A 22,947-nucleotide genomic window follows, 5' to 3' on the forward strand; every position below is an offset into this window, starting at 1 on the left:
AACCTCTCTGTTTTCTTATTTCTAAAATAGTATAGTATTAATACTCAAATTACAGGGAAACCATTATTATTACAATTCTTATAAACCCCAAATAATCTCACAGTCTAGTTAAAATGGTAGTTGTAATCAGTCACAATCTTAAATAGTGTTAATGGAAATTTTAAAAAGACTTTTCACAAAGGTAAACTACTGAAATAGTTATTATCCTTTTCTTGGGCAATGAGGAGGAATATAAGGGAAATGGTTAGAGAATATCTTACCCACTGATTACCATGAAATTTAGGTTAACTCTACACTTACTCTGTGTCTGGTCATTATAAATTCCTAAATCTGTTGCCTAAAAAAGGACAACGAGTGTTCCTATCATACACGGAGTTATTAGTTAATAGTTATTTCTCAACAATAGTAGCTGCAATCCTGAGACTATCTGTTATAAAATATGAATATGAGGTACAAAATATTTTTTGTTAGCTCACCTAAAATTGAAATGAATTTGTTTATAGAAGCTATGAATATTAACATAACTGGATTTCACTAATCTGTTAGAAATTAAAGTATTCTGTATAAAACTTTGTAGATTCCTTTACTTTTCTTTTAATAATTAGTTGTTTGCATTAAAATATAATGTAAAACCTTATTCTTCCACATTATTATGTCAGTTTCCAATACTGTTCTGAACCACTTCCTGGTCCCTGGCTAGTTACCCACATTCCCCCTCTCCTCACCCCAATGCTGGGGATGGAACTCAGGGTCTTCTGCTTGCAAGGCATATGTTCTCCCACTGACTCCCACCCCCAGCCTAGCTACCCACATCTTGTAAGGAGGCTCACAGTGAACAGAACTGTGCTAGGCACTGTGGTTATCAGCTCCAGATCTTTTGGGAGCCACATCAGCAATTCACTTCCATTGTGCTGTGGACAACAACTTTTTTTTCCTTAGAGATGCTGTATATAAATTTATCTTATATCTTGAGTTTTATTTCTTCATTCCTAAACAGGTAAGACTTGCTAGATTTTAACTTTTATCTGAAGATTATAAGTATAGTCTTTTCAGATTGTTTTCCCAATTATCTTCAAAATCTTCATCTATCATCAGTATGTTTTTTAAATGTTGTATGTGGTGGGGTGGGGGTCCTGGAGATTGAACCCAGAGGCACTCTATTTCTGTGACTTACAGTCATTTATATTTCATTTTGAGACAGGGTCTTGCTAAGTTGCTGAGGCTGGCCTCAAACTTGCAATCCTATTGCCTTAGCCTCATGATTTACTGGGATCACCAGACTTAAAATGCTTCTTAATTTAGAAAATCAAACTCTGAGACAGGAATCTTAGGTTAAAAACTAAAAGAGACCCTGAGTTGAATTTTTGTATCTCCTTTTCTTACCAGCAATTAATTTTTCAGTACCCATCATTGTGGTCTATTAAAAGACAACAAGAGTAACTAGATGGGTTTTCAATTGCTTTAGTATATCTACCTCATAGCAGGACTGTGGGAGGAAGGCAGATTTTTGCAGTACTCTGAGTTCTGCAGAAAAATAGTGTTTATTTTGCATTTTCAAACAGTATTCTAGAATGCATACTAGAATTAGGTGCTGTTTTCCCCTATATTTTTCCAAAAAACTTTTGGTGGGTGTACATCACATATTGCCATAATTCCGACATTTATAATCATAAATCCAATTTTGGAACTGCTCTCAGTCTGGCAGAGAAAAGAAAAAGGCACTTTATTCCAAAGGCCATCCTTGATCTGAAGAGACTCAAGTACTACATATCAAAGAGATAAGAGGCAACTGGAAGCCAAGATCACTGATTCTTGGCACAGGACAACTCCTCTACCCGGTTGTAACCATAATTCAGTCTAATCCTAAACAGTGTTTACATGTTACCCACTAAAGCCAAGGATTTCCCTACAAAGCTGAGCACAAATCAATTCTGCATTCTGAATTTGCATCAGAATGTCAAAAACACACAGTTCTTGTTGCTTCCCTGTTGCCGTTTTAAATTCTTCTGCCTCTTCCTGAACTCTCCCTACATTTAGCTCTCACCTAAGTAATGTTTACATGAACTAACAGAATTCTTTAAATAAAAATATGTTCTTTCTCTTTTTTGTCGGTAGGGAAACAAGATGGGAAAGAATATATTTTTTAGTTTCTTTAAGTTGCAAAAGCACCCAAATTAGGAACAAATAAGGCCTGAAAAAGATCAGTAAGATAAGGACTGGCACAAACAAACAACCTAAAAGTTAACTGCACAAATAACATGGTATAGTAGAAAGACTGCCACAGGCTTTTGGCACAGCCGGAGCAGGGCTATTAAGCATGGACTTTACTTATTGAGTGGTTTTGGGCATGTAATTCTTGACCCTCAGTTTTATCAAATTTCAGAACAGCAATTTAGGATAACTAACACCTCAAAACATTGGAAAAGCATAGTTTTTGCATGAGTGACCAATCCTGTTAGCCCTTAATCTACAGTGTGAGTGTGACAGGCTGAGGAGTAGAGTCCGACTCTTCCAAATGGCTTTGTTATTCATTTGGCTTTTCTCTACAAACAATAAAAACTGGAAAACAGCTAAAAGCTGATGGGTATATTTATATTGTATGAACAAACATTTTTTATAGATTGTTTAATGACAAACATAGGCAAGCTGGTTCATAGCTGCTACAAAAATCTCTAAGCCGTGTTACTTCATTATTTGTAAAATCTCTTGGATGAACTTCAGCTCAGAGTCTGCAAAACAGTGCCCTGCTCATGAGGTGCTTGGTGCATTTTGGTTTTCTAGAGAACACTATGAAGCAGTTCCTTTGAATATGAAAGTGATCTCACTGGCACAAACCAAATGTCAAACCACGCTGGAGCATTCATACAAGGAGGGAGAGGCCACAGGGGCATGTTTTATCCAGTGCCAAATATAGTTACCCTTCTTCACAAAAGGGTATGGACCCTTTAAAGTGCATGTGCTACAAATACAGGATCCTCTGGAAGAAATCTGAATGAAATATCAACCCTCACTGGTTAAATCGTGGGAGCTCCTAGAGCAGCAAAGAAACATTTGTGTGTCAGGGACAAGGAGGACCTGTTCCTAGCCATATAAATTAATCGTTCCCCAGTGAACTGAATCTAGTATTTCCATGAACAGCAGCTTAGAGCCAATGGGGTAATAAAGGAAGGAAGTTAGAAGAAAATTAGGTAAGTCAACATTTAACTAAGATGGGATGGATACATTAGATTCTAGTGAGTTTCCAACCTGCAGTCTTCACCCCATCCATCCATTGCATGTGCCTTGGGATAGACAATCTTTGCTTGGATGCTTTCATTGTTTATTTCCAAGTATTCTAAACAACTTCTTTGCTAAAATGAAGTTTTGAAGAAAGATTCCTTTTCCAATCTAGATTGTTTTGTACCAGTAACTGAATTTTAATGAATTATCCTTTAAACCATAGATTGGTGAAAAGGACTTGAAAAAAAAATCTATAATTATATAATAATATATATAATGTATACACACACATAGACACATATTTTAGAGATTTTTAAACCAGCCTATTTATTACATAATGAAAGTAAGACCAAGACATATAATTGTGAAGATAGCCAACGTACAGAACAAGGAGAGAATATTAAAAGCTACGAGAGAAAGGAGGCAGATTACATTCAGGGGTAAACCAATTAGGTTAACGACTGATTTCTCATCACAGACTTTGAAAGCGAGAAGATCCTGGAACAATGTATTTCAAACACTGAAAAATAATGGATTCCAACCAAGAATACTGTATCCAGCAAAATTAAGCTTCAGATTTGACAATGAAATTAAAATCTTTCACGATAAACAAAAGCTAAAAGAATTCGCAGCAAGAAAACCAGCACTGCAAAGCATTTTGAGCAAAATACTACAAGAAGAGGAATTGAAAAATAGTGCCCAAAACTAACAGCAGGAGGTGTCTCAGTAAAGGGGGAGGAAAATAACCAAAAAGTAAAACCAGCCAAACTAAAATAAATAAAGAAGCATGACTGGAAGTACAAATCATATCTCAATTGTAACCTTAAATGTTAATGGCCTAAACTCACCAATCAAGAGACATAGGCTAGTAACCTGGATCAAAAAAACAAATCCAACAATATGCTGCCTTCAGGAGACTCATATTATAGGAAAAGACATACACAGGCTGAAGGTAAAAGGTTGGGAAAAATCATACCACTCACATGGCCCTCGGAAGCAAGCAGGAGTGGCCATACTCATATCGAATAAAATCAACTTTAAACCTAAGTTAATTAAGAAGGATAAAGAAGGACACTATATACTGTTAAAAGGAACCATCCACCAACAAGACATAACAATTATCAATTTGTATGCACCAAACAATGGAGCTGCAATGTTCATAAAACAAACTCTCCTCAAGTTCAAGAGTCAAATAGACCACAACACAATAATTATGGGTGACTTCAACACACCGCTCTCGCCATTAGACAGATCCTCTAGACAAAAACTGAATAAAGAAACTATAGAACTCAACAGCACAATCAATAACCTAGACTTAACCGACATATATAGAATATATCAACCATCATCAAGTGGATACATGTTCTTCTCAGCAGCACATGGATCCTACTCAAAGATAGACCATATATTATGCCATAAGGCAACTCTTAGTAAGTATAAAGGCGTGGAGATATTACCATGCACCATATCTGATCACAATGGAATGAAATTGGAAATCAATGATAAAAGAAGGAAGGAAAAATCCTACATCACATGGAAAATGAACAATATGTTACTGAATGATCAATGGGTTACAGAAGACATAAAGGAGGAGATGAAAAAATTCTTAGAGACAAATGATAATACAGACACAACATACCGGAATCTATGGGACACAATGAAAGCAGTTTTAAGAGGAAAATTCATTTCTTGGAGTTCTTTCCTCAAAAAAAGAAATAACCAACAAATAAATGAACTCACACTACACCTCAAAAACCTAGAAAAGGAAGAGCAAAACAACAGCAAATGTAGTAGAAGACAAGAAATAATTAAAATTAGAGCAGAAATCAACGAAATTGAAACAAAAAAAAACCATTGAAAAAACTGATAAAACTAAAAGTTGGTTCTTTGAAAAAATAAATAAGATAGACAAGCCCTTAGCCATGCTAACTAAGAGAAGAAGAGAGAGAACTCAAATTACAACATATGGGATGAAAAAGGCAATATCACAACAGACACTACAGAAATACAGAAGATAATTAGAAAGTATTTTGAAACCCTATATTCCAATAAAATAGAAGATAGTGAAGATATTGATAAATTTCTTAAGGCATATGATCTGCCCAGATTGAGACAGGAAGACACACACAATTTAAACAGACCAATAACAAAGGAAGAAATAGAAGAAGCCATCAAAAGACTACCAACCAAGAAAAGCCCTGGACCGGATGGGTATACAGCGGAGTTCTACAAAACCTTCAAAGAAGAATTAATACCAATACTTTTCAAGCTATTTCAAGAAATAGAAAAAGAAGGAGCTCTTCCAAATTCATTCTATGAGGCCAACATCACTCTGATCCCAAAACCAGACAAAGACACATCAAAGAAAGAAAACTACAGACCAATATCTCTAATGAACTTGGATGCAAAAATTCTCAATAAAATTCTGGCGAATCGAATACAAAAACATATCAAAAAACTTGTGCACCATGATCAAGTAGGATTCATCCCTGGGATGCAAGGCTGGTTCAATATACGGAAATCAATAAATGCTATTCACCACATCAATAGACTTAAAGACAAGAACCATATGATCATCTCGATGGATGCAGAAAAAGCATTTGACAAAGTACAGCATCCCTTTATGTTCAAAACACTAGAAAAAATAGGGATAACAGGAACTTACCTCAACATTGTAAAAGCTATCTATGCTAAACCTCAGGCTAGCATCATCCTAAACGGAGAAAAACTGAAGGCATTCCCTCTAAAATCTGGAACAAGACAGGGATGCCCTCTATCACCACTTCTATTCAATTTAGTTCTCGAAGTACTAGCCAGAGCAATTAGACAGACAAAAGAAATTAAAGGCATAAAAATAGGAAAAGAAGAAATTAAATTATCGCTATTTGTGGATGACATGATAATATACTTAACAGACCCAAAAGGGTCTACAAAGAAGCTGCTAGAGTTAATAAATGAATTCAGCAAAGTAGCAGGTTATAAAATCAACACGCATAAATCAAAGGCATTCCTGTATATCAGCAACAAAACCTCTGAAATGGAAATAAGGAAAACCACTCCATTCACAATATCCTCAAAGAAAATAAGATACTTGGGAATCAACCTAACAAAAGAGGTGAAAGATCTATACAATGAAAACTAAGAACCCTAAAGAGAGAGATAGAAGAAGATCTCAGAAGATGGAAAAATGTACCCTGTTCATGGATAGGCAGAACTAACATCATCAAAATGGCGATATTACCCAAAGTTCTCTACAGGTTTAATGCGATGCCAATCAAAATCCCAACGGCATTTCTTGTTGAAATAGATAAAGCAATCATGAAATTCATATGGAAAAACAAAAGACCCAAAATAGCAAAAGCAATTCTAAGCAGGAAGTGTGAATCTAGAGGTATAGCGATACCAGAGTTCAAACTGTACTACAAAGCAATAGTAACAAAAACAGCATGGTACTGGTACCAAAACAGGCAGGTGGACCAATGGTACAGAATAGAGGACACAGAGACTAATCCACAAAGTTACAACTATCTTATATGTGATAAAGGGGCTAAAAACATGCAATGGAGGAAGGATAGCATCTTCAACAAATGGTGTTGGGAAAACTGGAAATCCATATGCAACAAAATGAAATTGAATCCCTTTCTCTCGCCATCCACAAAAGTTAACTCAAAATGGATCAAGGAGCTAGATATCAAATCAGAGACGTTGCGTCTGATAGAAGAAAAAGTTGGCTCTGATCTACCTATTGTGGGGTCGGGCTCCAAATTCCTTAATAGGACACCCATAGCCCAAGAGTTAATAACAAGAATAAATAAATGGGACTTAGTTAAACTAAAAAGTTTTTTCTCAGCAAGAGAAACAATAAAAGAGGTAAATAGAGAGCCTACATCCTGGGAACAAATTTTTACCCCTCACACCTCAGATAGAGCCCTAATATCCAGAATGTACAAAGAACTCAAAAAATTAAACAATAAGATAACAAACAACCCAATCAACAAATGGGCCAAGGACCTGAATAGACACTTCTCAGAGGAGGGCATACAATCAATCAATAAGTACATGAAAAAATGCTCACCATCTCTAGCAGTCAGAGAAATGCAAATCAAAACCACCCTAAGATATCATATCTCACTCCAGTAAGATTGGCAGCCATTATGAAGTCAAACAATAGGTGTTGGCGGGGATGTGGGGAAAAGGGTACACTTGTACACTGCTGGTGGGACTGCAAATTGGTGAGGCCAATTTGGAAAGCAGTATGGAGATTCCTGGGAAAGCTGGGAATGGATCCACCATTTGACCCAGCTATCGCCCTTCTTGGACTATTCCCTGAGGACCTTAAAAGAGTGCACTATAGGGATACGGCCACATCAATGATTATAGCGGCACAATTCACAATAGCTAGACTGTGGAACCAACCTAGATGCCTTTCAATAGATGAATGGATAAAAAAATGTGTCATCTATACACAATGGAGTATTATGCAGCACTACGAAATGACAAAATCATAGAATTTGCAGGGAAATGGATGGCATTAGAGCAGGTTATGCTAAGTGAAGCTAGCCAAGCCCTAAAAAACAAATGCCAAATGTCTTCTTTGATATAAAGAGAGCAACTAAGAACAGAACAGGAAGGAAGAGCACGAGGAAAAGACTAACAGTAAACAAAGACGAATGGGGGGAGAGAAAAGGGAAAGCATATGGAAATTGTAGGAGACCTTCAATGATACACAAAATTATAAGAGGTTATGAGGGGCAAGGGGGAGGGGGAAAAAAGGGGAGAGAATTGAACAACAGCAGAGGAGGTAGAGAGGGAAGATGGGAGGGGAGGGGAGGGGGGATAGTAGGGGATAGGAAAGGTAGCAGAATACAACAGTCACTAATATGCCATTATGCAATAATGTGAGTATGTAACAGAAGTGATTCTGCAATCTGTATTTGGGGTAAAAATGGGAGTTCAAAACCCAATTGAGTCTAATGTATGAAAGATGATATATCATGAGCTCTGTAATGTTTTGAATAATCAATTAAAAAAAAAAGAAAGTAAGAGATTGCAGTACAGCTTTTTCTGATTTAGCATTGTGGTAGGCAGTGTTTGGAGATAACGTCAATGATTCCTGCCTCTTGGTAATCATACCCTTAAGTGTGGGCAGGAACTAGTGACATGCTTGGCAACTATGATGTGTGTCACTTCTAAACGTAGGTTATAAAAGACTCTAACCTCACCCTGATGAACTTAATGCCTTCTTGGCTTGCACACTTGCAAGCTCCATGTTGGAGGGGCCCATGGACCAAGGAAAGGAAGGTAGCCTGCTGCCCATAACCAGCAGGAACTAAGGCCCTTGGTCAAGAGCCCATGGGGAGCAGAATCTTGATGCTAGAGGCTTGATGCTTGATGCTAGAGGCTCCAGATGAACCCTAAGATGACTGTGGCTCCTGGATGACACCTTTATTTGTAGCTAATTGCAAACTTATATAAGACCCTGAAGCAGAGCTAAGCCTTGTCTAGATTCCTAACCACAAAAACTGAGTTTTAGAGCAATTCTTTATCCAGCAATAGGTAATACTACAAGTTATCATCCTATTTCTTGTTTTAAAGAGTAAAAGAATTACTGAAAGATAACTTACAGTGTCTTTGGACTTTTTGCTTAAAATTATGATTATGAATACCAAAATGAAAGCACAGTTTGGCATCCAAAACTTGAAATAACAAGCACTCACAAACTTATCAGTGATTTATTTTAAGCACTGGGGTGAATGCATAAAAATCCCACTTCCAAAATGCAGTCAAAATAATCAAATGAATGTTACTATATAAAAATCCCTCACTGAATTAAGTACTTCTCAAACATGATTTCACAAAAGCAAATGATTCTGACACTGATGTATTAAACTAACGTTTAAAAGATACATTTTCAGAGGTGTCTAAGAGAGAGCAAAAGAACACATGCATGAAAGTATTACTAACATAACTTGAAATATATTTGAGAGAGAGCATAAGGATAAATGCATAGGACTGCTTTGTGAAACACTGTATTCAAACTATACAAAAAGGAAACAGGAAAAGCATAATGTTGTTCCTTACATATCTTTATTAGATCTTTTTTTGGTGAGGTCACATTATATATGTCTGCACACCAGAAACATATTTTTGGAAACCACTTGATTTGAAAACAACACACCAAGACATAGTCAATGAAGAGTTTGACCATTTATTCAAGTATATTGTCAATGAACTGAAGCAAAAGGCAGAATATACATGTCTAATTCAAGTAAGACATTTAAGATAACCATTTGTCAGCAGAGGAGGAATCAGAAATTGATAGCTAAGTGACAGAACAACTTTGCAGGGGAACTCATTGTGCATCCTGTAATGAAGTGGAAAGGAATATTCAATATTGGCTGCCTCTGATCAGACCATCTGATGCAGCAAACTAAATTTATAAGGTTGCTATATTTTTGGAACTAGATAACTTGATGTAACATGAAACAATGGAAAATGAAACCCTCCAAAGAAGAGTCTCCATCCACCTTTAAAAAAAAAAAAAATATATATATATATATATATATATATATATATATATTAGTTGTAGGTGGACATAATACCTTTATTTTATTTTTATGTGGTACTGAGGATCAAATCCAGTGCCTCACACATACTAGGCGAGTGCTCTACCACTGAGCCACAACCCCAGACCCTCCAACAATCTTAATAAAAAGTTTGCTACTCTGCAAAATTCAGATGTGGCCTGGTTTCCTGAGAGAGGCCCATTGTAATTTCTTTCTTATAAAGTGACAACCTTTAGAGAAGAATGTGTACCCTCTGTTGTAATCCCAAGGCACAGTGGAACGAACATTGATCTTGGTTGGCATAAAAAGATCTATCTGCTCAGTCATTTTGTGGCTCTGGGACCTCTTTGGCTTCATTTACTATTCATAAAAGTCAAATAATACTTATCTACTATTTCAGTGACTGATTGGGAACCTCATATAAGATATATATATATATATATATATATATATATATATATATATATATATATATATTTGTATTCAGAGCTTTTATAAACCAAAACTGACACACAAATAAGAGACTTAAAAAATATAAGTATTAAATAAAGCTTCCTATCACGAAATTTCCCAAGAGAAACAACTCAATTTGTGATTAGATGTGTCACTGTAAAGTCTATGAAGACATGGCTTTAAGCCTATCTAGTCCTTGAAATGCACCAGTCATTTCTCAAGCAGGTAAACTGTGATTAGACCATTGCCTAGAACATAGTCCGTTGGCTGGTTACTTTTGAAACAAGCTGTTTTTAGACTGGATAATTAACATAACCATGCACATTTTCCCACCTGGCTGATCCTTTTAGAAAAGTAGTCTTTATGGTAATCCATTTTAAATTAATGCTCAGAGCCACATGTAATGAGTACATCCTAAAATACTATCCTCCTGAACCTGAGACTCCCGCATCTGTGAAAAGCCAGAACTGCACTCACACATCCCTCAGCCTGCCCAGGGCCTTCAGCATACCAACTGCAGCTGATCAGTGGCCTCTTCCACTCTCTACCCAACTCTAAGGGCTGGCCATCAGTGCTTTCTCAATGCGGATTCTGCTATTAGTGCGCACTCGTGCACATGTGAATATACATACACATACAATCAGTGAAGACTTGGAACAGCTGAGACTAATTTTTAAAGAAATACTGAAGCTACCCAAAATTCATTCTTTCAACCCTTAGACAATAATCCAAAAACAGGTTCCTGTCCGTCATAAATCTGCTTCTCTACATCGATGAACACCGCTCTAGCCTTCCATCACTCTAGCCCAAACTCCCATCAAGATACTTTCTCCCAAATCTGTTCCTCTGAATTCCATAAGGCCTGATTCTAAAGTGAAAAATGCAACCTATGCCCTCTGCTCCCTTCCACTGCTCAAATCTCCTGCTTTACTTGTTGAGCTTGATGGGGAATAAAACCCAGCTCTAGGTCAATTAACTTTATGTTCCCTCTGTTCCTAAGTAAGACTGCATGCTGGAGTTCTGAGTAACTACAAACCTATAACCTCACCTAATTCAAGCGTTCTTTAGTCAACTTAATATCTTAAACAGTGACCTCTTCCTTAATTTCCAGGCAGAAAACCACAAGTAGCTTGCTGAAGAAAATAAGTCAGTACAATGTCACTCTCACCTTCTCTTGTCTTAATCATCTCTTTTCCCATTCCTTCATATCAAAAGGCATCCCCACCTTAGCCTATTCTTCCACCTGATTATCTGGAGGATGCAACACTGGATGTGAGAAAATCAATAACCAACACATGGTCACTGTGGTAGCATAAGAGGTAGGCAGCAACTGGAACTGTGGCTCCATGAATGTTAACATGTCCCTTCAGCTTCCCCCAAACACAAGAGCTGATCAGAGTTATAATCACATACAACCACCAGCACTGGTGCACAAGTCCTTGCATCCCTCGTGTCAGAGGAAAAAGGAAGACATGTTAGAGATTACTTCTGTTCTCTGGGAAAAGATGGTTGTGAAGAGGTAGAAATATGGAAATAATTTAAAATAATGACTTCTAAAGCTGCAATGCTATCAAGGTGATCTCATAAGATGTGGAAAGAATATGATATATATATATATATATATATATATATATATATATATATATATATATATCATATATATATACATATCATTTAAAAGGAAATCAATCTTCATTGACACCAATTACAGACTGACATGGGGACCAGCCCTCCAGTGACATCTGCAGCATTTGAAGCCTCACCTCCAGTCTATATTGAAGTGAACCAAGAGCTGAGTAGAAATTCCAGTAGCTCCCAAACTCCTTACTTTCCATTTGGAATGTATAGCAAACTACAGCTATCTATGTCAAGGTGGGTGAGTGTAAATTTTTATTTAACAAACTAATCTTTAAAAAATGGCTTAAAGGGATCCCTGCAAATAAATAATGGATTGAAGTCACTTTATAATGCAAGAAACAAACAATAAAAAGAGATGACCCCCTCCTCCAAGTCTTTCATCAGGTACATCATGAATTAAAACAAAGAGAATCTCATCAGATTTGAGAAAAATCTGGCTAAGAACATTTAACTGTTAAAACTATTTGAAATACACATGTGCATCAATGTTGTTAAATCTCACTTTAAGATTAGCGAGACTTGATAGCTATTCATAAATACATACAAATACTCTAGAAGAAACTAACACACACATTACTGAAAAAATTTTATCCAAGGGAACATGGAAGTCTGGAGATGACTAGCTCAGAAGTTAGAAACTGTGGGAACCAAATCTCCTAGTCTTTGCCCTGGGGCAAAGTAGCTGTACTTTAAGAATAATAACATTCTAAAAGAATGTTTTGTTTTTATTTGGAGAAAACTTTTGAGAAACTTCTTAACCTCTACTTTCATCTCCTATGCAGTGTTCAACTTCCAATAATGAAGAACAATTAAGAGTATGAAATTCCTTTGAAGGGCTGGGGTGTAGCTCAGTGGTAGAGCACTTGCCCTTAATGTGCAAGGCCCAGGTTCAGCCCCAGCTCCAAAAAGAATGAAAAACAAAAACAAACAGGAAAAAAAATCCTTTGAACATTCTTTGTTTTAAATTCATGTTGTTTTAATTTTGCACATTTGTAGTAGTAGTAGTAAAAAAAAAAAACATGTCTATGTTGTCCCTCACACTAGATATTCAGGAATGTTATACATAGACATGAGAGTTTATGTACCTAAAATCAACCAAAATTTCAGTCTTGCAGGTTAAGTCAAAAATTTCAAAGCACTATATGAACCATTTCTTGCCCACTTTGTTGATGACTTCATTTGCTTCTAAGCAGTTTCTGGTAGTAGTCAAGTCATCTCTAACATACATAAAAAGAAAATTAAGTTACTAGAGTACTAAAGACAAAGCTGAAGTGTCTTTGCCTTCTTCATGGGGTCCTAGGTGGCAGTGTCATCAGACACACATAGAGAGAAGCAATAGGCACTTGCAAAAGCTCTGTTTGTGGGCATCAGATCACCCAGGAGACCACAAAGAACATGTACTTCAAAGCAACCTGTCAAAAGGAGCAGACAGCTGCATCTCATTTCAGTTTCCCTTGCTGCCAATATTGAAATAAAGTTTTAAAATAATCAAAAACAATAATAGGATCCATTCTTCACCTCCTCCTACCTTTTCTTTTTTCACAGGTCAATCCTAGACAGCTGGGGCCATTTCCAAGCCCTTCAACCTACCTTGGCCATAAAATTAACCACATCTGAGATTTTACTAGGCCAACTCCTTCCTGTACTGATGTCAAAGAGGATATGCTACATATGCTATTGTTTCAGAAGAAAGGAGCATTATAAAAGAACCAGTAGTTTTGATTTTTAAGACAAAAACTGTCTACTCCACGGTTTAGAATTGAGGTTAATTCCAATGTATTTTGCGAGATGGGGGTCTCACTATGTTACTCAGGTTGATTTGGAACTCCTGGGCTCAAGTGATCCTCCTGTTTCAGCCTCAAGAGAAGCTGGGACTAGAGGTTTGTGCCACCACACCTGGATCAATATTCTGCTGCTTAAAAAGAAATCGAAAAAATAGAATAAGGAAAAGAAAAGAAACATGTGCAGGGGAAGAGGCATTCCTGTTGCATTCAGTAAAACTTACAAGAGGATTCTTCAGAATTCAGTCTGAGGTTCCAGGATTATTATTAGCACAGAGGAGAGAAATAATCAGTCATCCCGTCCCTATTTCAAAAGCTCCCATGAGGGCAAATGCTGATAAGTTCCTTAAGACATCTCTGAAATATTTTAAACTACCTATCTTTTTTTCAAAAAGCTTATTTTATAACTTAAAAGGAAAATCCTTAGCTCTTTAACAGGGGTAGCATTCAAACAGGTTGAGATAAAATCATTCCCTTAAATCTGTCTTTGAAGTGGAAATGTGAGCGGATGCAAAGCTCTCCAGGAATAAAAATTCCAACTGCCTTCTCAGATGACATGTTTATAATCAAAAGCAATGACTATGTAGCACCTAATCTCATAGGTTTGAATTACACTTTCCATCACGGGTTTCCACCTGAGACCCATGCTTTGGCAAAGAAGGACTTACTACTGCTTAAAAATGGCACCAATTTATGTCATTGGAAACTCTAGACTCTTCAATGTTGGCCTCTGTTAAAAAGGCCAAGCAGGAAAAACATAATCCCTGTTCCCAAACACCACCACTGCCATTTGTTAAATTAAATTCATGAAGTTATACAGAATGCCATGACCTGTACTGCCCAGAGCAATAATCAACCATCCTAATTATATCTGATGCTATTTTCATATTTAGGAAAATTCTGTAATCTGATTTTTAAATGAATACAAGTCAGAAGAATATCACTATGTTACCTTAGTGAAATCTGTCATCCTGTCATATATATCCTAATTTCAGTTCATTTTTCAGTGATCTTTCTTATTAATTAACTGCAAGAGGGCAGGAATATTGTAACCTTAGAGGTCTCAACAGTGTCTAGCACATGGCCAGTACTTACTCAAAATATTTGCATAATGAGTGACTAACCTTATTCTAACTTCCTTTTGATATCCCCCAAATTTAGCCTGCCATACTATTAGTAAACATAAACAAATACTCTTTTTTTTTAAACCAATTAATGAACAACAGAAAAAGTTCACTTTAAATAATCAGGTATTCCATAGTCAAGTGAATATGTTTTATTAAATGCATACTAATATCTTTCTATAGTATGTGAGTATACATAATAAATTAAAATGTATATATTTATTAAATATAGGTAGATATAATACCAGAACATGATTATTTCAGATGTTCAGAAATCAAAATAAACCCATTTTAAGTATCTTTTGGTCACTCCAAATTGATACTGCTCATAAAAAAATACACCAATTTTCCCTGGGGAAAAAATTAATTCCATAGCAATGTAGTTAAGGGACATGTTTTATTTCATAGCTTTTTGCAAGCAAAATTGCTTTGTTACAAAATGAGTTCAATGATACAGGTGCTACTGTCCACTCAAGCGAAAGAAAACCTCACATTTATATGAATGCACTTTATAATTATATTCTTACATTATATTAGGTCTAACGTCCAGGATGCCTCTGGCCGCATTTAAAGCAATGGCACAGAAATGCTGCAGGGTACTTGAATATTGTGGTACTGGTAAGTGCTTGAAGTAACCTCCTGTGGGTTCTCTGTCAGATACTGCTTGAAGAACTGTGTATGGATGTGTTTGTCTTTTGCCTTCCACTTCTTAGTTTACATTTACATCATCTCAAAATATATCCCTGGTGCGTCATTTTTTGGCTATTAAGAATTTCCATAAAAATAAGAAAATGTCATGAGGTATCCTTAATGTTAGTTATCAATGTAGTGCCATGGTTGTCAGAGAGGATGCAGACTTACCTGTAGGTACAGTAACTGATTTTAGTGTATGCTCTACACAATACAGTGCAGAAGTGTTAGTTCATGTTAAACTCTTTCTTCCCCATCACATATGATGTGACTTTAACCCCAAAATATCTGACCAAAAAATGATACAGATCAAATAAAAAGACAAATACACAAATAAGGCCATCTTCAGAATTTTAAACTCACCTCTTGCAATATTTCACAATAATTTCTACATCATATTTTACATTGTTCAAACTTAAATAATAAATGAATAAGGAAGGGCCTTGGTGGAACCAATTGCACTATCTCTTTGAGGACTTGTCCAATTTGCTGGCAGGTGACTTCCTCTGAGGCGTGGGGATTTTGGAAGGCTTGGCTGTAGATGGCCGAGAACCTGCTCGGGGTGAAGGTCTGTGTGTCTGGGGGACAGTCTCCACGTCCGAGCACACGGACTGGATTTCTGAAATGTCAAAGTCTGATGCATCGCTGCCTCGGCGGCTGCTGGCCCTGCTACCAGCTTTGCTTCCTGCTCGGCTTCCTGGTCGGCTGGGAGTCTTTTTGGAATCTGAGGAAAAAAGGCAGAGATGGGTCAACCTTATTCAATTCTTGGAAACCTGACACCATCTTTTATCTGGGACATTTTTCTCCTGACACCTAGTAGGCACTTTTCTAAGACTTTGGATTTATGGCTTTTTCCTATTATGTAAGGATTAAGACGACTTACTTTAAGAAGATGTAACAGAGCAAAAGCTAGATTCACATATAAATGGTAAGTCTGGGTTTGCTCTACATATCCAGGATTCCAGGTACCTATCACTTGGGATTGTGCTTCCTAAAGAGTAGCACATGTAACCCTGTCACATGGAGCAGACTCTTAGGTGTAACTCAAAGAATGCAGGAATTTAAAAGAGAAGACTCGAAACTCTACAGAAACATCACATTTGCTGAGTTTAGAACTCAGGGGTTAGTAGTTCACTACATTTCTTCACAGGTTCACTACTATGTGAAGAAATGTAAGAGGCACTGGCATAAGGCTTGGTGTGGATAGGTTTTTCCAACCACCCCAAGCATCTCTGTACAATCTCTGAGCAAGCAGAAGAGCTACGGGCTTCAAGTGTGAAGCAGTGCTTTTTTTTTTTTTTTTCTTCTGGCCTGTAGTCATTCTCCCATCTTTCTTTGATGCTTTCCCAAAGGATTTTCTTAGTCACTTGCTCCCATGACTCATTTATTATCTACCTTTATTAGAGGATTGGGGCTACATGCTATTTCAAAAGAACACTGCATTGCCAATTCAAAAATTACTTTCCCAATTAGGAAGAAAGGGGACTAGGGACTATAATCTTCAGTTCATCATATTGCAAAAGCCTTTAAAGAAAGAAATGCACCACACTCACCAGCAAACTGTGTTCGGACTCTGGCAGCTGCGGTTGTTATCAAGCCACTGTCCTCTCCGGAGTGGAAGCCTTTCCCTGATAAATACCCTGGAAGTCGCAGCTTGCTTCCCTGTATTGGTGTTCCCTGCATTAAACCAGTGGAGAGACATTTCAAGATATTGCTCGTGCACCATGACATTCCACTGACACCACTTTATGAATGGGTGGGAACCTATACAAGACCCCTTCAGGAGATGGGAACTTTACAATTGAACAAGGCATAGGGCGCCTACTTTCCTTCCCCAACCATTAACTTTCAGCCAGAGTTTGAAAGAAACCTTTTAAAGAAAATGGATTCCCGGTTGAAATAAAAACACAAAAATGGAGGTCCCCAGTAGAATACAAAAGTGACAGCAAGGAAAACAAGACAAATTGAACTGTGAGTACATTAGTATCTTCCAGACTGTCAGTGAATGTTACAGAGTTAAGAGAGTTATTGCCACAGGATGGCAACCGCCTGGTGAAGAGAAGGGGACATTCTGTTGCTTCCAATGCTTTTAAGGAATTAGGCAGAAATAAACAGAAATAGAAGAAGTACATAAACAATGCCTAGACGGCCACTGTTTAAACAGACTTAACTGCAAAAAGAAAGAGGGATGTTTTACAGGTTAGTACCACTATGTCACTTCACTTCTTGGCTCTGTCACTTTCTATAGTCCTTACATACAAGATTCCTAGGGGACATTTGGGCATAATTCTTTTAAAATGCTACAGGAATTTGTAGAGAATGGCTGAAGCAATTATATAATTCTATGATAAGTCTAAAATCACCGCATCTTCCCAGATTCTGACAACATTTTGAAAATTCTGCCCAAGTTTAAAAAACAAATAAGTCTCTTGAGGAATACAAGCAGCATCACATTCCTCAATGAATGAACACAGAGCCAAGGAGCTATTTGGAGAAAATAAATCTATACAAATTATGTGTACATTCATAAAATATCTAATTTCCTCTTAAAGTTTTCAATGCTTAATAAAACATATGCAGGACCACCTGATATGTCAGAGCTGTATTTATTAATATGAATGTAATATTCCTACCATTCATCTACATATGTATGTCATACACACTTAAGCATAGTGTTTATACATGGTTCACATACAGTGCTCAAATTTTCAGAAGACTTTTACACATATAACCATAATTAATCACCCACCTTTCAATAAATGTAAAATATCAGGGCCCAAGGGAGGAAGTGATTTGCTTCAAGTCTAGCCGATATGGTTAAATTCCTCTCTTACAAAGAATCTCAACAGTCAACAGAGACTGACCACAGGTTATGAAGTGTATCACTTAAGGTGGTAGAAGTCAATGACCAAAATCATTCTTCTCCGATTGCCTTGATTTGATTTATTATCATAGACTCTTTCCATGAAGATATATTCTTGGTTTGTCTGGTTTGTATTAATTTTTAAATTTATTTTATATATATTTTAGTTGTAGGTGGACACAATACCTTTATTTATTTATTTTTATGTGGTGCTGTGGATCAAACCCAGTGCCCCACCCATGTTAGGCAAGCGCTGTACTGCTGAGCCACAACCCCAGCCCTGGTTTTTATTTTTAAGGTAATTTGAAATGAGACAGTTTTTTAGTGCAAACAACAGACTTTAATTTTAGGCAGTTTCTACTTAAAAAAAAATTAGAACACAGCATTTTAGCCCTAAATATTTAAAACAAATGCTAAAATGTCACTTCAGATTCTTTAAACCTTTCTCAGTTTTTGCTACTGTAGATCCAATGACTGACAGAAAACTCCATAACTAATCTATGAAACTAATATTCTCCACCTGGAAGAAAAAAGGTGGGGGTGTATAGGGGTTGGGGCAGGAAGAGCAAGGAATGAGGAAAAGCTGATGAATGGGGTGTTTCTGCCTCAGTCCTACCACCTAGCAGTGGCAGAACTGCCATCAAATCGTGAAGGTAATGAACTTTTCTCTGCCTACAACTTACTGTTGTGAGATAGGAAAGTATTTTGAAAAGCACAAAGGACATTGTAAAGGTACCATATTTCTTCATACAAGGGTCAAGTGGCCTTTTAAGATACACTTGATCATTAAGATGAAATACCTCCTTTATTTTAAGAAAAGATGTTTAGGGATTTTCCCCTAATTACTGTCACTTTAATCAAAGAGGTGATTATTTGGTGCCTATGTTTGTTATTTCATGGAGAAGTTTCTCAAAAAGATACATGGTTGACTTTTAACTGCATATGACTCTCAGATGAGAGTCAATCTTGGCAAATTTTATGTTCCCTAAATATCTTATTCTCCTATGTCATGCTATATTGAGATATAAAAGCATCCTTCAAAAATATCAGTCCTTCAAATCTGATAAAGATGCTTTTTGAAAATCACAGGTTATTTTCTTGCCTACCCCTTTGACCTCCTGCATAGATCACAGGACTTGTCACATCTACCCAGTGGTGCTGGGCAGAAACAAATGCAAAGGACATTGAAAAGGACCATGCCCAGAGTGAACATTTGCTAAAGTTTTTTTTTTTTTGTTTGTTTGTTTTACTTTTTTTACTTCTTTGTAGTACTTTGAATCCAGGGGTGCTCTATCTCTGAGCTACATCCCCAGTTCTTTGTATATTTTATTTTGATACAGGATCTCCCAATGTTGCCCAGGCTGGCTTTGAACTTACCATGCTTCTGCCTCAGTCTCCTAAAGTATCTGGGATTCCAGGTGCATGCCACTATGTCTAGCTTGGAATTCTTTTAACTGATTCTCTTCCAAATGATGCTACTTCTTACTCCTATCTAAAAGGGGTATGTTGCCTTTCTTGTCCAAATTATGTCTATCAGTGAAAGCATTCCATCAGCTTTAAAAGAAATTTTACTGAGGTCTGGATATTTTAGCAAGGCTGGTATTTCACTCTTTTAAGAGAGAAAGTAGAATTAAGTATAGGTGAGAATAAAAAAAGCAAATGAATCATAGAGCCTGCAGGTGTGACTAGGGCAAGCTGCCACTGTCTTTTCTGTTAACTCCTTACTGTCTCAGAACTTACTCTCCTTACTCTTCTCAGAACTGCCAGGCTGATGCTTATTTTACAGAAATCTATAAAAAGATGTAGCATTATCAAAAGTAAATACAGGAAGGGAGTGGTGCAGCAGTGTTAGTGGGTGGTAAGTTTCAGTTAAATGGGACTGTTAATACTGGCATCTTGGGCCTTACAATACCTCTGCAGATGACACGGGAAAGTCTGAGCACTCTGCTGGTTTACAAGGAGTTGACATTTTGCTGTTTGTCAACCATGGTTTACCATAATTGCGTGTTAAAGGATGGAGAATCTGTATGGAATAATGGCAAATCAAATGTAAAGGACAGCAGGTAAAAACAAAGCACAGAAAGAGATATTCATAGCAGAGAATCACATTTCACAGTCAGAATAATAATAATTAAAAATAAGTAGAAAGCTCTGATGGCAAATCATACACATAACAACAACAACAACAACAAAAAGAGAATGAAATTCAAAAATAAAAATCAAATCAATCTGAAAGATTAAAAAAAAAGCCCCTAATCTCTGTATGGGCCACTAGGTATATATATTTTTAAAAAGTCCTTAATTTCCTATATCATGAGAAGAAACTTACACGGAAACAGTTAATCTTAAAAATTCTAGAGACCTAAAACATTCAAAGGTATACACTCAGGACATTGGCTACTTTGGAGAAGGAAAGAATTTTATTCTGGAGTCCTACCTTGGGTGTGGTGGTGACAGGGACCTGTGGGGAGGCTGCCTGGCCAGCCTGACTGGACACAGAAGTAGATCTGTTGGGCGAAGCTGCTCGTGAGGAAGGCCGGGATCGGCGTCCCCGGGGTCGGAAAGCAGCCATACCCTGACTGGCACCATCTGCTAAAATGAACTTCTCACGAAGCTCCATGTTGGTTCTTCCTTTAGCTGGAAAACACATACACACACACACACACACACACACACACACACACACACACAGAAGGAAAAGAAGAGGTATTCAATTGTTATGGAAAGAATGACCACAGCAGCACCAGAGATCACGCTGAGAATTTCAAGAACATCTTTTTGCCATGCCAACTCCAACTCAGCATAACAAAAAGTTAAATGCATTCCTTTACAATGCATTCCTTTTGGATACAAGTGAGTTTGGGGAGGAGGAAAAAAGTGTGCTTATTCTAACACTAGACACCAGCAAAAATAACCACTATAAAAGAAAGAGTCAGCATGAAAATGGAAAGCTCATGCTAAAATACTGTTAATCCACCAGTTACTGATGCCCACATGGTTTCATTACCCTTTCACCACACCAAGAAGACAAGCCAGGAAGGCAGGGACTGTGTCTTTTGCATGTAACATTAATCTCAGGAGAATGCCAGTACTTAACACTGGGATTAATTAAACAATAGAATTACACAGAATGAGAGATGGCTCATTAGTCATGGTGACAACACATAAACTTCCAGATTTTTCACTGAAATGAGGCAGCTAGTATTTTTATTTTATGCTTTAAAAAAACTGTTTTACCAACATGCAATAACAAACACCAGACCCAAGGATCTGTTTGTTAGGTAGTCAGTGATGCAGCACTCATACAAACACGTATGCACATGGAGAACGCGCCCCAAGAACCCTATGGGCCAAGTGTCAGCATGTATTTGATCACTTACGTGACACCTGCATTTGCAACACACCAGGGATGTGTTACAGTTTCGGAATTTAAATTTGGAAGCACCAGCTCAGTTGGATATGAGTTAAGCCATACGCAATGAATGAAGCATGTTATATTTAAAAAAAATGATTAAAGCAAGAATGTAAAAGTAGGAAAGAGAAAAGGAAAGAGGCAGAGGCAAAGAGAGGGGTTGCCAACCTATAGTAGGCTGAGTAGTAGTAATTGAAGAGTTTGATTCCGAACGTAACATTTTACTCCCATGATGATGAACTAGAAAAAATGACACAGGATACCAATCACATTAAAGAATACTGTTAGCAGGAGAAGAAACAAAGTACAGTAGTTGAATATGCAAAAGGTGCTCAGATCCAGCCTTTAGCACATTTTAGAAGAAAAGTTGCATAAGGAAAAGAAGCCCTCAAAGGTCTGACTCAACAAGAACAACATCTGAAAGACTTTGCAACAGCCATGCTAACTTTACTAAGCATCCCAACACAACTGTATACATTTGAATTTGTTTCATAAGTAGAGCTGCATTTTACTTTAGGCTGCTTTATTTCCAAAATGCAGTCATGCATCACATAATGATGTTGCAGTCAACGATGGACTGCATATACAATGGTGTTCCATTAAGACTGTGGCCACCCTAATGTTCTAGCCATTGTAACGTAGGGCAATGAATTACCCACATTGGTGGTAATGCTGGCATAAACAATCCTATTTACACTGTCACTAGTATAAAAGTATAGCACACATAGTTATGCATAGAACAAAACGCTTGATGACAATAAAAAATCACTTGTTTGTTGATTTACCATATTGTATTTTTATTGTCACTTTAAAATGAGCGTATTCTTTTCATATATTAAAAAAGTAAAGCATGCTGGAAGACGGTATGCCATGTTATTATGCCAGCAGCATCCTTCTGTATCATCTCATGTTAACTGCGCCTCTTGGTGGCATTATTTTCTCCTGAGCTTGATTTAATCTTAAGTTGCTTTTTGGTCTTGGCCCTAGGCACAATACGTTATATCATGTACATACACATATATGTACATATGTGTATACCCACACATGTATTGCATATAGCAGCCAGGTGTGCAGTGAGCCATACCATGTAGGTTTGTGTAAGAATGTCTCATGTTTGCACAATAATGAAATCACCTAATAATGTATTTCTCAGAACATATCTCTATTGTTTTAAGTGATTCATCACTGTTATGATAAAATA

General features: G+C 37.0%; 1 protein-coding gene across 12 annotated transcripts in view; it reads right to left on the reverse strand.

The window, feature by feature from the left end:
* Positions 1-14,918: 14,918 nt before the first annotated feature.
* Positions 14,919-22,947, reverse strand: part of DST (dystonin) — a 435,613-nt gene continuing 427,584 nt past the window's right edge. For 8 of the 12 annotated variants that reach the window (XM_081294339.1, XM_081294336.1, XM_081294332.1 and 5 more), the window contains 5 exons: positions 21,915-21,986; positions 20,772-20,971; positions 20,247-20,357; positions 17,025-17,148; positions 14,919-16,195 (listed from right to left, as the gene is read on the reverse strand). In XM_081294339.1, the coding sequence (XP_081150465.1) occupies positions 15,933-16,195; positions 17,025-17,148; positions 20,247-20,357; positions 20,772-20,971; positions 21,915-21,986 (770 nt within the window). In that variant the 3' untranslated portion in view covers positions 14,919-15,932. The remainder of the gene's footprint in view (positions 16,196-17,024; positions 17,149-20,246; positions 20,358-20,771; positions 20,972-21,914; positions 21,987-22,947) is intronic. The other 4 variants (XM_081294333.1, XM_081294338.1, XM_081294337.1 and 1 more) reach the window with 1 other exon arrangement.

This window comes from Spermophilus citellus (assembly GCF_964194105.1).
Source record: "Spermophilus citellus genome assembly, chromosome: 5".
Lineage (NCBI taxonomy): Eukaryota > Metazoa > Chordata > Mammalia > Rodentia > Sciuridae > Spermophilus > Spermophilus citellus.